Here is a 17,732-nt window from a genome sequence, read left to right on the forward strand (position 1 = left end):
TCCTAATCAGAATTGCAGTAAAAACCAAAATGCTAAATGCTAAAAGAAATTTTAAATTTTCCCATGGGATAGGAATTTTTAGTTCTAAAGAAGAAATCAGTGGCAAGTGCGTCAATAATCAGTATACTAGCTCTTTAACTAGTATATTACAGATTGCTTGTATGATACTTCTTTCCATCTGTTTTTCCAAAGAAGAGCAGTTGCAGGTAAAAGGGTGTACTATGGGTGTCTTTGCAGTGTTTTGAATAACACTGAGGCCATCAACCACAAATGACAGGAGTAAAATCAATTAAAATTGGTAAAACTTTTTGTCAGAATCTATCATGTCCTACTTCATACCCATTTCACTGTCTCTGTTTTTATTCTGTGAGCTAATCTGTACTCAAATGGTGACAATTTTGAAATTTTACTTTTCCCTGTCATCACTAAGAATTCCACAGCAGTGGTTGGAGATAATACAGGCTTTATATTTTCACAATATGGGCTCTACTGCTCTCCCAAAATGAAAAAGAAAAAAAGGACCATTATTATGAGCCACTGGAAATGAAAAGGCAGAGACAAATAATACTACTCTTGTAACAGTTTAATATAACAGCTTGTTGTTTTGTTAAATACCAATGTTTTACATGCATTTTTATTTCTTGAAAATCTAGCTTCTGACAAATCACTATGAACAGTGCTGGAAATACTATTGTCTGCCTTCAGGAATGGGAAGCTATGGAATTGCAGCAGAAGAAGAATTACATTTAACTGAAAAACTTTTCTGGGGAATATTTGATTCCTTGTCTCATAAGGTAATGACTGCCATTCACATTACAGTACAGGGTGACCATAAAAGCATTACAGTGATAATTTGCTGTGCCAAGAGCAGAAAGTTCCTATTTTGACAGTTTCATCTAATATGGGAGATACAGCAATGACTGCTTTTAATGAAGTGAAAAATTGAATGCTGAATCTTGAAAGATTCTCTCCAAACCAATGAAATGTCAAATCTTTATCTTGATATACCCATAAGCTTTACACCAGTAGTGAGGCAATACATGCACACTATATATATATGCATATATATACACAACTGATGATTAGTGCTTGCTGCACTAAGATGTTGTTCTTGTCTCCTGTCTTAGCTCTACTAAATATTTGTACGTACTTTTTACTGGCATAAAATTAATTTTAATAAATATATGTACGTGCTTATCATATTGTTGGTATATGCACAGTAAATTTATATTGTCTGTTTTCTAACATGCACTTGTATTATTTTAGTTTTCTGCCTATTGCCCAGCCAGGAGATATGATGCAACATTCTATGAAACAAACGTTTTTCCATTTTCATGTTCCAAAGTGTGATCTTGGGATTTTTAACTTGCTCAGTTTTCTCTGAGTAAGAAAAAGTTGCATTTCTAGTGGGATAAATGCTCTACTGAGTAAATACTTTTTGTGCTTGATTGGGCTCAAAAATCAAGATCTCACTATGGGACAGTAACAAATCTTTTTCATTGCGTCTCACTAATGTTCCCATTCTAAGCAACAGATTTAGATGACTGTTCCTCTAGGCATTCTGATTTATAATATGGAAATGACGATGATATTTGCATTATTCTGAAATGGCTTTTTAAGCTTTATTTGTATTTGATTTTAGCAACATTTACCTCCCTCTTACTGCTTTCACAAGTGCAAGGAGTATCAGGAGGGCCTGACACAATGAAACGTTTCCAATCAGTGCATCTTAGCTTTTAACAAATAAATGAAGATGATATGTTTCTGCCAATATTGGTGGCTCACTATAATAGCATTTTCACTTTTCTGCAAATGGCTATCACCCCAGTGAAAGAAGAGTTGTGTTAACCTGTGATCTTCTGAGCTACAGTGTTCTCCACTGTTCTGTTTTGTACTAAGATTACTAAAAATAATGAACTGACTTTGCTACAGTAAAACAAAATTTCCTTTAATGAGTATGTTTTAAACTGAAATAGTTTGAGGGGAAAGAGTGTTAAATAAAAATGACTTCTGCAGTTAAGGTAGGAAATAGTAAATTTAGAACTAAGGCATTATTTTATAGGTGATCATGCTCTGTAACAAGGTGAACAACTCTTGATCCTCCTATGTAGGCCTTCATGGCTCAAAGGAAGCTTGCGTTGTACTCATATTGTATATACTTACACAGTGTCAGCATGCTCTTGCGTAATTTGTGTAGTCTTAAGAATATGTAAAGTTGATATAATGAAAAATAGATGCCATGCAGCAATAATTTTGCTCTATGCTTAAATTTTAAATGCGCTTTACTGTGTGTTTGCATCTTCTAATGTTTGTACATATGGCAGCTTGGCTTTCACTAACATTTTGCATGTTTTTCTATTGGATTTTCCAACCAGTTCCTATCTCTCCTGCAGAAGTATGATCCAGAGCTCTTTCGAATGGCTTTGCCCTGTCTAAGTGCTATAGCTGGTGCCTTGCCCCCTGATTATTTAGATACACGAATTATGTCAACTTTGGAAAAGCAGACTTCAATGGATCCAGAAGGAAATTTTGATCCTAAACCTGTCAGCACAACAAAGTGAGTCTCATAAATCATAGTGATTTCCTTTCCTTAAATATTTTTATACTATTCCTTATTAACATTTTTTTCTCATCTGTAGAGAGAGTTGGCTAGTGACAGACTGTTAGTGATATTAGGACCTCTCGGTAGTAGTATAGGGATTATTGCTTCCTCCTGCCAAATACTTCACTGCAATATATCCTGTTTACATAAAATATATTCTTCTCAGCACTGCACAGATGTTAAATATTTCCATGTTATATCTGCACAGTACATAGTAAATTCTATATTTATTATGTATCCTATTGTCTAATAGTTCAAATGTTTGGGATATGTGCATTTGATACTATAAGTATTTAGAGTGTGGTACAAGATCATCAAAATCTGGTAAATGATTCAGTTGGCTTATTGCCAGATTTTTGTAAAATCTTCACCTTATTTTGAGAATTGATCTGTAAAAACCTGACATGGCAAAATAGCAGATAATGTAGGATGATTTAATAGAGATTTGGCCTTCTTAGTAATCTTGTGCTTTTAAAATACAGATTTCTAATACTTTCATATTCAAGAACTGAGGATCACTGAGTCTTGCTATTAAAGTCTTTCTCTTCCATCATTATGCAGTGTGTAACATCCATGTTAATATTATTCTGTATTAAGAATTAGCAACAAAATTACCAGTAGATTAGGGTGAAGCAGGTTTTCATTGCTGATAAGTGCAACTGTTATGTATTTGAAGATTCTCTGTAAATACCCTTAAAGCTCTGCCTTTTTTGTGACATTTCTTCTAAAGAAAAGAGAATTGCAAAGCCAAATGTCTCACCTTCATCTGGAGGTGAAGTATTTTGATTAGTGTTATATTATCCAGACATTTTTTTCCTAAGTCAGACTGCTGACAGTCAGACTGAAAGTTATGATTGAATGACCATGCTCCTCTTCGTTTACAGCCTTGTACTTCCTGAAAAGTTGGAGTACATCATAAGCAAATATGCTGAACATTCCCATGATAAATGGGCCTTTGATAAGGTAGGAATTATTTGAAGACTGGCAACTGTCATAAAAGGACTAGTAAATAATACCTGGGATGAATATTGAAAGAAATACTGGACAGTTTAACTGATAGGTCCTTGTTCAGAGTGTATGAATGTCTACATATTTATTTAGGATATATGGAAGAATCTTTTTGCTCAAGAGAATGCATTGGAATTTGTCACTTTTTCAAAGAATGTATTGGGATAAACATCATAGAATCATAGAATCATCGAATCAAACAGGTTGGAAAAGACCTCCGAGATCATCAATCCAACCCTTGATCCACTACCACAGTGGTTACCAGACCATGGCACTAAGTGCCACATCCAGTCTCATCTTAAAATACCTCCAGGGAAGGTGAATCCACCACCTCCCTGGGCAGCCCATTCCAAAGTCTGATTACTCTGTAAAAACTTTCTTCCTAATATCCAACCTAAACCTCCCCAGCACAGCTTAAGACCGTGCCCTCTTATCCTACTGCTGGTTGCCTGGGAGAAGAGACCAACCCCCACCTGGCTTCAGCCTCCTCTCAGATAGTTGTAGAGAGTGATGAGGTCTCCCCTGAGCCCCCTCTTCTCCAGGCTGAACAACCCCAGCTCCCTCAGCCTCTCCTCATAGGACTTGTGCTCCAGTCCCTTCACCAGCCTTGTTGCTCTTCTCTGGACCTGCTCCAGCACCTCAATCCTTCCTGAACTGAGGGGCCCAGAATCTGACACAATACTCCAGGTGTGGCCTCACCAGTGCTGAGTCCAGGGGAAGAATCACTTCCCTGGTCCTGCTGCCACACTGTTCCTGATCCAGGCCAGGATGCCATTGGCCTTCTTGGCAACCTGGGCACACTGCTGGCTCATGTTCAGCTTCCTGTCAATCCAAACTCCTAGATTTGAGGTGACTGAAAAAGGGTTGTTTGGTTTGATTTTGGAGTTTTTGGGTTTGGTTTTGTTTTGTTTTTTTGGTTTGGGGTTTTGGTGTTGTTTTGTTTTGTTTTGTTTTTTTAAGTAAGAATATATAGTTCTTGGCTTCGTTTTACCCAGTAATGGTGGGTTTTGACTAGGAGTCAGAGATTCAATTTTATTGCAGCAGCTCCATGATCTAAGAAAGTACAGTCTAATATAATTTCTTATATCAGAAAAATAATTATAACTTTTCTTATTAGCTTTAAGAAGACTGTTATGTATTAATTTTATCTATGGTTTCCCAAAAGATCTGTCACTGTCTCATGTTTCTGTTTCACTAGTTCTACACAGCTCTAAAACAAGATAATAAATTCTTAAGTAATTTCTTGTAACAGTAACGAATAGCAATTTTATGGTATAGTTATATAAAAAAAACAATTCTGTTGTTTGGGGGCTATGTATGCAAATTTGTAGAGAAAATTACACATATATATGACTATGTAACTATACAAATATTAATTTCAAACCATAAATGTCAGTTAATATTGTTTAAGGTAGAGGATTCATTACAGTTATATTCTTTAGTGCTTAATCTGTTAATGTTTCCTATTCTTCTCTGTGTTTTTCACTTTAGCCTCCCAAAGAATTGAGGCAATCTTTTTTGCCTCAGTCAGTACTTTCTCAATGCATGAGTCCACTTGAAGGGAGTCAATGCATATTAGGCTCAGAACTGGTATCATAAGACCTACTACTCACAGATTGCACCTATTCAGGGCATGATTTGTTCCTGTGTATCCACATATGGTTGCATGCTCTTTTTTGAGGAACTGAGCAGCTGTGGGAGTAGATTTGTGGTTTGAGTAGAGTAAATTAGACAGAGTAAACTGACTAATTTGCTGTCACTTATCTATGTTGTTCTCAGCTTATTTCAGTGGTTTTTTGTTTGTTTGTTTGTTTGTTTTCCAGACAAATAGTGGATGGAAATATGGCGTTTCCCTGGATGAAAATATGAAGACTCACCCATTAATAAGACCTTTCAAAACTTTAGCTGAAAAGGTAGCAGAGGAAATTTCAGCTGTGTTAACACAAAGTAGATTGATTTGTTTGCTTTTTAAAATCTGTTTCAACTTTATGATAGAAAAGGAAGAAGGGCAAATAGGTCCATCTACATGCTGAAGTGATTGTTTAGTTAATCTTACATTGAATCTTGTATGACTTGCTTCCATTACACATAATATTCATCGTTTCTTCATAGGCCTGGACCAATTTATATTCAAAATATCAGTAGCACAGTTTTTTCAGGCTTCCATGGATGAGGAATGACTGGCAGTAACTCCTGGGTTTTAGATGAAAGTGTAATTTAACATATCTGAAGGCAATTTTGTCTTCAAGAAAGATGGTAGAAAGATGTAAAGCATGTGTAGATGATTCAGTTGAAAATGCAGAAAAGCATTTAAATTATTTTAAATGAATTTTTATTTGAATTTCTTGACTAGGCACGAATGTCTTCTAGTTGTCAGAACACTGAATTGAATTTGAATTCTGTTACTTATTTTTGCAATGATTCACTGGGAGACAAAAATAAATCAATTAAATTTGTCCCTCTTTACCATATTTTTTCTGTTCAGAAAATGGAGATGACAAAAATCAAAAGAGATTCAAAATGTTTAGTTTCCTAAGGTTTGTAAATTGCTTTTGAATCTTTGGAGAGGAGGCAAAGCATTGTTGGTTGAATTGTTATTTAAGCAGTTCAAAGAGAATTTTCTAAATTGTCTCAAATTAGAACTTTTTTGAACGTAAAAATCAGGTCCATCCATAAAAGCTGTCATGTTAAGTAACTGTCAGGAAAATTCTTATTTATGGCATGAACTGAAATACTTTTATTAAAATTGATTTGAAAAGTCTTAATATGGTATACTCTGAATTTTCTTTGTCATAACTTTTCAGAATTTCTACAACACCTTTACTTTTCAAAGGGGTGTTGCAATACAGGTTGTTCCCTAATTTTTTTTTGACAGCTGTGTTTATATGAAGAGGTGTATAGTTCAGTAATGTTCTGTATCTGTGAATGGATATAAATATAGAAAGACTGAAAAAAGGCCTTGAGTGCTGATGTATTCAAATATACATACTTGCTTAAATAATTTCATAGCACTTATAGTACCACCAATTTTTTATTATTTTGTGCTGGAGGAATCAACGAGTAAGTTTCCAGATCTAATCAGCATTACTGCTCCAGAGCTCCTTGCAGTGCTGTTAGTTTCTAACACATATCCCAGCAATAAGTGACACTAAGAACTGAATAAAAAAAATGATATTTCAAAGCTTCCATCTCATGAGAAAAGAACTATATTGTATGTTCTCATATAATATACAAATTTTATATACTTCTGTGGTATGTGACAATTTATATAGAAGGACAGAATATTTTTATTGAGTTCTCGCTACTTACTAAATACAGAGAGATTTTGCATTTTTTCATCAAAGGAAAAGGAAATTTATCGTTGGCCTGCCAGAGAATCATTGAAAACCATGTTGGCCCTGGGATGGAGCCTAGAAAGGACCAAGGAAGGAGGAGAAACAATAATACATCAGCGTGAAAATGAAAAGCTTCGCAGCATATCTCAGTCTAGTCAGGTAATGTAGAATTGCTTAAATTTAGGAAGTAAAAGGCCTGTTCACTAATTTACTATGAAATTTTACACAATTATGTCAGTTTTATATACTTTTAATGAAAAAAAGCTTTTAATTTTAGAGTTCTGAGATTGAAAGTCATGTCACTATAACAAACACTGTGAAATAACACTGAAGAGTGGATTCCAAAAATGCAGCAGCTTTTAAGATAGTAAGGCTATCAGAGACCATTTCAGAGAGCTATTGCTTTTCATTTTCTCAGAAGAACTAAAGAGAATTTTAATATAGTCATTCAAAGAATACACGGCAGAATATTTAAAGTCTTTTATTTTTTAATAAACAAACCTAGCAATTTTCTTTTTTTGGTCAAACAGGAGAGCCTAAAATGGGCTTTTTTCAAGATTCTAATTATGACTGACATATGAGATTTCACATTTGACACTTTTTTTTTAATATACAGGTAAAATTTTTAGGTTATTCTATATATTACCTAGCATTTTGATGTGAGAATAGATTGTTTTTTCATTTGTAGCTTTTTATAATCACATGTTAAGACCGTTGGTCAATATGTCTGTGTCTTGGATGGGGAAAGCTGTTTAAAACTATGACAAGTGTTCGGGCATTGTTATTGTACCCCTTGAGCTGAATTAAACACACATTTGTACTTTAATATAGTGAGAGTTAATAAGCAATATGTTGGGCACAGTCCTGCTGCCATAAGCAGTCCGAGGAGTGTGAGAAGGTGTGTCACAAGGTAACTCCTCATGCACACTTGCACCAGCACTGATCCTGTGAGTATCAGTATCTGGCACCTTAGGCCTGTGTTGGGTTCATTCCCAGGGTCGGTTTTTACTTACCAAAAGTGGCCCCTGAGCACTCTGTTACAAGACAATACTTCAGCATTTCTTACCTCTTCAGCAAGCTTCACTGCCTTACAGGGAATCCTGCTATCTCTGGCATCTCTGCTTCCAGCCATTTGAACTTGTTTTGTAGTTGAGCCTTGTTGCCCAAGAAGATGCATGATGAAGACATGACTGAGTAGAGGATTTCAGCACATGTTTAGTTTCAGTACACGTTTGAAATCACTGATTTCTATGTAACCATTCACATTTAACATGTACCTAATAGGTTGGTTGCACAGAGCTTTACCACTTTAAACAGTTGAAGGCTGTAAATACATCATGTTCCTCGTTTTTCTTAGTCTGTAAATTCCTCAAGACAATAACCTATTTTATCTTTTTGTTGTGTTGTCTTGTCTTTAGTATAGGATTTGTCCAGGCTGTTCCCACACTGTTCTGTCATATTTTGAAGGCACATCTTGTATGTCTCGTGATTGGTCTCTTCTCTTAGGCTAAAAGCATAGTTGTTAGTAACTTGCCATCTCTTGCAAATAGAGAGATCTAAGTATCTGCACAACTTTCCTACTTCCACATCAGCAGATGTATTCTCTTAATCATCCTGTGTATCTTCAGTACATTGCAAAACAATAGCTGCACACAGTTTCTACAAGAAAGTTTAAAATTGTGAATGATGTTACTCTAATCAGGTCAACAAAAGAGATGTTGTAGTTGAATACTTTTATCTGAAATACTTTTATCTGAAAATAATTATCTTTTTATTTCCCTGCAGGGAAATGGGTATATCCCAGCACCACTTGATCTCTCTAATGTGGCACTTTCTAGGGAGCTTCAGGTTTGTCTTTGTGTTTTGCATATATTACGCTGAAAAGAATGAATAGATTTGGTTTTATTATTATTAATGAGCTGAATTTTGTTAGGCTTTACGACTGTATCTGTGACTGTGGTTGTGATATACTGTTGTAAAAAGGTGCATGCCATACTATTTACATACTGGAAAAATGAAACATACAAAAATTCTGCTGTTCATGCCATTGGTGCTTTCTGAGTTCCCAGAAAAACTTATCACGAAGCCAGGGAAGGAGCTGATAATAGTATGTGATGTATGTGATATATGTGTATCCTGTGCTTGTGCTGACTTCAAAAAACACCTGAACATAGACCTGACACTTAACTATGATGTTTCTTTGCCACAAGTGTATACTTCATCTAAGATGGTAAAATTATGTAGAATTACAGAATTTTTAATTGTCATCTTCTAATTTTGCATCTTGTTTTTTTCTGGTGGTAACATAGGGAATGGTTGAGGTAATGGCAGAAAACTACCATAATATATGGGCCAAAAAGAAGAAAATGGAGTTGGAAAGCAAAGGTAAGCCAAAATCCTGTGATCTACATCAAAAAAAAAAAAAAAAAAAGACAAGGAAAATGAGGGAGAAGAAGCAATCTGAAAAAAGACAGTGTAAGACAATCAAAATTGAATAGTTCCTTTCATAGATGAATTAAAATAAATCTTAGAATAGAAAAACTAACAGCTTTTCAACTTACTAAAGGTGGAGGTAGTCATCCTTTATTGGTACCTTATGATACACTGACAGCCAAGGAGAAATCACGGGACCGTGAAAAGGCACAAGAGCTGTTTAAATTCCTTCAAGTCAATGGTATAATCATATCTCGGTAAGTTGCACATATTTTTGATATGCTTGCTTACATTCAGTGCGCAAACCAGCATGATGTTTTTATCTCACTGCGGTGTGGTAGTTATTAACATAATTACCATTTGGCATATCTTCTATAAATCATAGCATTTGTTATTTTTAAGTTCAGAAAGACCCTTCTGAAATAGTATAGACAGGTATTATTTTTAATGAGTATGTGATCATAGTAAACACAAAATGCAACAGTAATGTAATTTAAAAAGCAGAGAATTTAAGCATCTAAATTCTCTAGTAGCAGCCAGCATTGTCAGTAATGATCACAGGAAAATAAATATGAAGTCTGATACTGAAACACATCTACGTAAAACTGGTTTTTAATCCAGTTTTTGAAAAAATACTGGTTTGAGTTCTGTGCTTTCGTAAGACAAAAATACTGGTTTGAGTTCTGTGCTTTCGTAAGACAAAGTGGATATTTTGTGGGCATTTCATCTTTAACTTCTGCTCAAGCAAAAGCATAGACTTTATTATTTGTACTCTAACTTAAATTGCTGTGTCTCAAAGTAAGCTGGCCTGTGGGGCATTACACTGTCAGTGAAATTAAAATGACTTCTTAAACTGTATTTTTTGGCTGTATATGATGGAATTGTGAATTATTATACTAAACTATCATCTTTTATTGTATATGGAACACCTAAGCACATAGGAAACCACAATTTTGCTGACATTAAACATTTTTGTAAACTAAACTGTATTCTTGAACAAATTTTTCTGTAAATGTTCTTCATTTCCTATTTTTATTTATTTCTACTTTTCAAGTCTGCATCCCTTTTGAAAATATACTCAGAAATTTATACATATCAATGATTAGGACCTGCGAAAGGTAACTTTGTTGGCTTCAACAATTAATTACATTTCTTAAGATATGAGAAAACAGTTCTAAATATACACTTCTGCACTAGTACAGAGAGAAATTCCCTCCTGCCACACACGTAGGCTCCAAGCCTGAATCCAAAATGTAGGTATGCCACCAAATACTTTTATATCCTCCATAATTGCTTTAGAGCCATTGAATAAGATTAGTTCCTGAAAATGAATGATCTTTTGAAACACCAATGGAATTGTTCAAATTTTGCAGCTATGTCTCTTTATGTCAAGAGGGCAATGTTTTCAGTGTTAACTCATGGGACAAGTCAACTTGAAAAAGCACATTCAAACTCTCTATTGGTGTGGGAGAGGAGTTTGCAGCAATTGTCTGTGTAAGGATGAATCAAAATTATTCTCTTCTCAATGTTTCCTTCAGATGAATATGTGTATATATATATATATATGTATAAAATCTTTTGAAGTACTCATTGCAGTTATCACATTTCCAGAATGTTATTCTTAGAATCATTGGACTAAGCATTAAAACATAGAAATTGTTTATAATTGGAAATGTATAGGTGGAACAGCATGTGTACCTTACATATACCATCTGCCTCTGCTGCTTTGTTTTATTTTTTTTTCTCTTCTTTCTTTGTTGAGAACACTTTTGAAACACTTTGTGTGTTTGTGATGTACAGATAAATCTCTCAGGCCTTACTCAAGTACCTGTTAGAAAAAACATGATATTTTGTTAAGCATCTTTAAATCTCTATAAGTTCCTTTGCTGCTGCTTTTGTTATTTCACAAACCCACCAATGTATTTCAATATTTAGGAAAGTACATGTAGTCTCTTAGAAGCTGTGACTTCTTATAAACTCAAAAAGAGAATATGTACAGTGATCTCACTGAAAATACAAATAAATACTTAGTCTCCTTTGTGAGAGTGAGGCAGCGGGAGATGCCTCTCAACCATACATAGCTGTTAATACAGACCAAATACTTTGATTACACAGGTGATATATAAATTAATAGGAGTTCATAAAAGTATTTAAACTAGAACTCTTCAAATAGAATTTTTTTTTCAAGTGTAACTGTAAGATGGGAGATTAGAGTCCTTCTAAATTTATGTTTAAAACGATTTTGGAAGGGGTTCCTTAGTTCTCTGATTCTGTATCTCCAGACTATAACTGTTCCTTTCCTCTTAACTGTGTTCTGATATGGTCAAGAACATCCATTTTATTATGAGATACTTTTGTTGTTAAAATTTCTGCTGCATCAACCTTCTACCTAAGAATTACTTTTTTTCCTTGGATTAATATCATAGCTGTTTTACAACTGTTAGTCTAATCTTCATTTATTCTCCCTAGTTAAGTCCCACACAGTGCTAAGAAATCTTAGTACAAATGATCATTTTTTCTACACTACAACAAGCCCAGCATCTTCCCTGCTTTCTTGTTCCTTTCCTTCTTATTACCTCAGTACCACAAACTATCGGTTCCTCCCTTCTTCCGTACTTCAGACACGCTGTTCAGTACACTACCCCTCTGTAGTCTCTGCGTTTCCATTAGCCCAATCATTTTCTCTAATTGATAAAGGCCAACTCTTCTTATCTGCTACTATTTGAAGAGTCTGTACAGAAGCATATGAAGTTGCCATTGTGGGTAACCAGAGGTTTCCCTTAATGTTACTCAGTTGCTTCCTCACTTGGCAAGGCAGTTAGATGTCCCAGGTGTTAAACACCATCTATCAACAGAAAATCTGAAGTATAATTTATAGTCCTTTTAATGTCGGTATAAAGAGACTATGAAGAAGTTGCAGACTAAACAAATGTACATGAAAACCTCAAGGAAACAAAGAAGAAAGAAATAACAACTTGTAAAAGCAAACATGTTTGAAAACAGAATAAATTAAAAGCCCTATAGGGTTATGTGACTTCAAAAGGAAAAAGAAAAAAAATCCCTGTTCTTGTCCTGGATGCCAAGACAGAATGTATCATGAGCAGTTTTGTGGAATGAACCCTTAGCAAAGAATTGGAGAGTTTGGTTACCCATCAGAGGAACTTTGATGGGCTGGAGAAATGGGCTGACAGAACTCTTGTGAGGGTAAGCAAAGATAAATGCAAAGTCCTATACCCAGGATGGAATAACCCCAGGAATAGGGGAATTGAACCTGAGAGCATCTATGCAGAAAAGCATATTGAATTGTGCAAGCTGAACATAAATCAGGAATATGTCCTTGTGATGACAAAGGTTGACTGTGGACTGGCTTATTACTAAGTGTGGTCTGCAGGTTGATGGAGGTGATTTTTTTCCCCTTCCATTTTGTGATCATGAGATTGTATCAGGAGTACATTGTCCAGTTTTTGGCTCACAAGTGCTAAGGAAACCATTGACAAGAGTTGCTCAAGTGGGAGGTCACTGAGATGCTTTGGGGATTGGCATGCATGTCATGCCAGGAAAGACTGAGGAAAGATAAGGGGGATTTTTCAGTTTTAAAATAGAAGGATACGGTGGGATTTACTGCTGTCTTCAACTACTTAATGCAAGGTTATAGAGACGATGAGATAAAACACTGTCTCCTCAAAAGTAACAAGTTCTTACAAGGAAAATTCCAGTTATACATATGAAAATATTCCACCATTATTTGTTCCCAGAAAGGGTGGTTAAAAATTACTGTAGGCTCTTCAGAGTCATCATGAGATTTCGATCCTTGAAGCTACTCAGTACATTGCTGGACAAGGTTCTGAGCAACCTGATCTTTTGGCTTTGCTTTGAGATGGGACTTGGATCAGATGACTTTCAGAGGTTCCTTCCAACCTAAATTTTTCTCTGATCCTAAAGAATTTTAGAATTTCAGTCACTTAGGTTTCATTTGTAGTTAAAATAAAATCCAATGTTTTAAATCTAGGCACTAACAACCACACATTTTTATTCCTCTTTAATATCTTTCATGTACCAGTCAGAATTTATGTCATGAATTTATCTTAAAGAATAAATAATACATGCCTCTTTAGAAATTACTGTATACTGTTGAAATTTTTCAAATATTTTAATAGTATAGTAGTTTGTTACTTACATTGAAGTTTTCATTTAGTAGCTGAAGTAATTTTGACTTCAGTCTTTGATAAAATTCAAGGAAAAAATGAAGTTTAACAGTGAATATCCAAATAAAGGGTAGTACTTATTTTGTAAAGATGCAACTGCTGACTTCCTAAACATTTGGCACTATATTGTGCCAGCAGTAGAAATTGAGTGACCAATGTATTACTTTGTTAGATTCAGATGTACCATGGCTTTGTTTGTGCAATAAGATAGCACTCTGAAGTTCTAAAATATATATATTATGGATACTTTAATCACAAGCTATCATACCTCTTATTAAAATCAGCTCACGTTTCTATTTCTTGCCAGGTAGTTGATGACTAAGTGTTGCTATGGAAAGTCAATTTCTCCTTCTTATAAAAATTTACCATAATAAAAAGATAATAACGCATGAATGCTTCATAGTATTGTTTTCATTTGTACTAATGTCATCATGAATGCTATTTCTCTTAATCCTTTCTGAAACAGGGGCCTGAATGACATGGGGTTGGATGCTTCATCCATGGAAAAGAGGTTTGCCTTTAAGTTTCTGAAGAAAATTTTAAAATATGTTGATTCTGCTCAAGAGTTTATTGCACATTTGGGTAAGTTGCATATTTTATTCTGAAAATAATTAGAATTGTTGATATTTAAATATTTGGATTGATATATTTACATTTGTAGTGAACACTATTTTTATTGCATTTAAGAAACTTAAATCCTGTCTTTTAACTTGCCGGTTAAATTCTTGCACATTTGTAACCAGCCAAACAGTTTCTGTTGTTTTATTTTTATTTCAGTAAAACTAAGTTTGCAAGACAGATTCTTATTTGTGTGTCTGCCTTGATTGTATCCTTGCAGAAGCCATTGTAACCAGTGGAAAAACTGAAAAATCTCCACATGACCAAGAAATAAAATTCTTTGCTAAAGTGAGTGACTTAGTATTTCAAGTAATGTTCATATACATTCCATTATACAGAATATGGGACTTTGTAATGTTAGACTGCTTTTCACATATTAGTAATATATATTTTCCATTTTTTTGTGGTAAGTAATCAAATAGTTATCAAACATTTTGAAATATCTTCAAAAATATTTCAGTATATTTGCTGGATTGAAATATTTAAAAATACTTCAATAAATCTGCTTGTGTATGAGAAGGAACATAGAAATTAAAAGGCAATTTATTTTTTACATGAAATTAAATACTCTCACTGAATATATTAATTATTTCTGAAATTTTTTACCACAAGAGATCACTGAAGTGCATAACATCATCTAATTATCAGGAAGAAATATTCCTATGCAATATTAAATCCAAAACAGATATCTTTGTGTAACTGTTTATTATTTATGTAACTTTAAATAAAATTGTAAGACTTGAATTTTTAATTTAGATGATTTTGTCTCTGAAATGGGAAAATACAACTGTTACAGAATTAAAATTCTTTAAATAAACTTTGTCCAACCAGAGCATTGCTGCTGTATTCGCCATTGAGCTCTGTAAAAAATATATTTTGTATCTGTATTTCTTAGGTTCTTTTACCATTAGTTGATCAGTACTTTACAAATCACTGCCTCTACTTCCTGTCTTCTCCATCAAAAACCCTCAGTAGCAGTGGATATGCATCAAATAAGGAGAAGGAAATGGTAGCAAGGTAAGAAGAAAATTAAGAAATATATGGGAGGGTTTTATACAGATAAATAAAGGACTTTTCTTAGATTAAAGAGAAAGATAGTTCAAAAGTTCAGTTTCCTCAGATGGAAAGTGAATATTTTATTCTCTATCAAAATAGCAGTGAGTAAATAAAAGTCCTCATTTCAGTATTCTTTAACATATGTAAATATATATATATATGTATGTATGTATATATAATTAAAGAATTAACTATGTATAACTACTATATATTTAAGGATATGTAATTGTGGACGGTAACATAAAATATTAATAAATTATTCTGTGAGCAATGGAACTACTTAGTTTCTTGTGAGTTTATGTTCCATTGTTGGTGGCAGTTTCTGGTTGAGAGCTTTTCCCACTCTTGGGTCATTTAAATGGTATCACATTTATTTAAATTTTTATATATATTAAAAAAATGTTAAAAATACCATGATGCAGCTCTCTAGAGGGAATTACAGATTCAAGAGCTGATACAAAATTACTTCTGCCCCTGCATAAATATTGCTGGAATTTAATAATTTTTAGATATCTTTACTGTTTCCAATTTGGTTTGAGTCAGCCATTTGATGCAAAGTTATTTTAGAGAACTTAATTAAAAAGAGATATTTGCATTTTAATTTATAATGTGTTGCCTATACAAAAATATGAATTTAATTTTTCCTCAACTAAGATTTAATATTAATATTTAATTGGGCTTTAACTATAACTGTAACTTAATACGGTTTTTGCCGGGATTTTTCTTCCACTTAAGGTGTGCTGCCAGTTATTTTCTTTGGGAAATTTTGAAGTGTAACATTTAAAACTGTTTTACTATCACATTTCCTTACTTTACCTGTAGGTTCTCAGATTTTTTTTACTTTGCTTCACTACATTGACCAGAGTTAACTCATTTCCAGTGGAAAGTAGATATCAAATTTGAAACTAAAGGTTACTTACATGTTATTAAGTAAGATCAGGCCTAGCACTCAACGTCCTAGATTCAAGTCTTCAGTTTATCTTTCAACATATTTTTGCATTTCTCTAAATTATTATTACTCTTTTGTTTCCACCTTCTGTGTGGGTGGTAGTCCTTATATAGCAGTTGCCTGTAAGAATGAGTGTTAAGTCCCTAAGGTTATGTTTTACTGAGCTCTCAGGTATATTACATACAAACGTGCAAGATAGTCCCCCAGTAGCTGGGAAAGTCATCTCAGGTTCAGGAGGATGGAAGTAGCATTTAACTTTGTTTAAGTTTCATGCCTCCTCTCTGAATGTTCCTGTTACTTCCTTAAAGTCAGTCAGGTCAGCATAATGAATCTAGAAGGATGTGTACTAGAGCTATACAAAGTGACTTTACCAAGGCACATGAAGAAGTTAGATGTCTAGCATACATAACTGCTAATATAATTTCAGAAATATCTTATAATTCTTTGTGCATTCTTCATTGAGAAAAGTGACTATCTGCTATTTTCATCTTATAGGAAGTATAGTATTTCCTTACTATTGTGAAGATAACAGTAACAATCTGTGGTTAGTAAGAGACCATACCAATTCCTAAGGTATATGCTTCATTTTGTTATGTCCTAATTCCATTTGTAAAGTATAGCACAAATGATATACAAGTCTGTCTAGCTGTCCTTGTTAAAGTAGCCCCTTTAGAGAGCTGCTGATTTATTCTCTAAATTATTCTACTATTTTGAGAGATAGGTTAGATATGCAAGTTTCTGATGTACTTGCCAGAAACTCTTCTAGTCTGTATATATTTCCAGATTCATCTTATCATCATCAGAGGGTAAACACAGATTAATTTCTTTATTTACAAAGAATATCTTCGCAAATTATTTTAAATAATATGAAGATTTTTAACATTCATTTCCTGCAGAATGCCAAGTGAAACACTAAAATATTTCTCATTTTTCTTGTTCTTACAAAAAAAATTTCTTATTCAGAAATATTAGCCATAAAGAATGACTCAGCCAGATAGTGTGCAATTGTCGGAAACCACTGTAATCAAAAGAAAGTTTCACATTTCAAGTCATCTCTGAAGTAGTGAAGCTTAGAAAATGAGAGACCTCAGAAGATTAAAAATGTTATTCTGCTTAATGCAGTTGATTGTTATCATCATGTATAACTCAAAATACACTTTCCAGGATTTTCCTATGTTGTGATTTCTTTTTCATATTCCTAATACTCTTTACCTCATATTCTAAATAAATCTTTAACCTTTGTCTTGTCTTCTCTCGCTCTCTCTGGTTTCTTAATTCTTTAGCCTGTTCTGCAAGCTAGCTGCTCTTGTTAGACATAGGATCTCACTTTTTGGTAAGTTGTTAAGAAAGATCTTGATAAAGTTCAAAATATAAAGAATGTATAACCGTTGTTTCTAACATACCTGAATTTTTTCACAAATATAGGCAAAATTCTATAACATGGTGCATAAACTTCTAGTGTAACTAGCGACTGCATTGAACATGGCTCTTCTATTAAGCTAACACTTAATAGAATATGTAAACTG

At 33.8% G+C, this 17,732-nt stretch overlaps 1 protein-coding gene across 7 annotated transcripts in view; it reads left to right on the top strand.

Annotated features, from left to right (window-relative positions):
* The window catches only part of RYR3 (ryanodine receptor 3), a 215,996-nt gene that overhangs the window by 134,939 nt on the left and 63,325 nt on the right, over window positions 1-17,732 (top strand). For 4 of the 7 annotated variants that reach the window (XM_051791766.1, XM_051791768.1, XM_051791767.1 and 1 more), the window contains exons 50-61: window positions 654-794; window positions 2,394-2,557; window positions 3,487-3,565; window positions 5,434-5,523; window positions 6,955-7,104; window positions 8,731-8,793; window positions 9,255-9,330; window positions 9,512-9,635; window positions 14,050-14,165; window positions 14,422-14,489; window positions 15,097-15,218; window positions 17,490-17,539. In XM_051791766.1, the coding sequence (XP_051647726.1) occupies window positions 654-794; window positions 2,394-2,557; window positions 3,487-3,565; window positions 5,434-5,523; window positions 6,955-7,104; window positions 8,731-8,793; window positions 9,255-9,330; window positions 9,512-9,635; window positions 14,050-14,165; window positions 14,422-14,489; window positions 15,097-15,218; window positions 17,490-17,539 (1,243 nt within the window). Of the gene's footprint in view, window positions 1-653; window positions 795-2,375; window positions 2,558-3,486; window positions 3,566-5,433; window positions 5,524-6,954; window positions 7,105-8,730; window positions 8,794-9,254; window positions 9,331-9,511; window positions 9,636-14,049; window positions 14,166-14,421; window positions 14,490-15,096; window positions 15,219-17,489; window positions 17,540-17,732 lie in introns of all 7 variants that reach the window. The other 3 variants (XM_051791763.1, XM_051791765.1, XM_051791764.1) reach the window with 1 other exon arrangement.

The sequence above is a fragment of the Manacus candei genome, unplaced genomic scaffold (genome assembly GCF_025592945.1).
Source record: "Manacus candei isolate 608988 ecotype Guabito, Panama unplaced genomic scaffold, ASM2559294v1 h1tg000033l, whole genome shotgun sequence".
NCBI lineage: Eukaryota > Metazoa > Chordata > Aves > Passeriformes > Pipridae > Manacus > Manacus candei.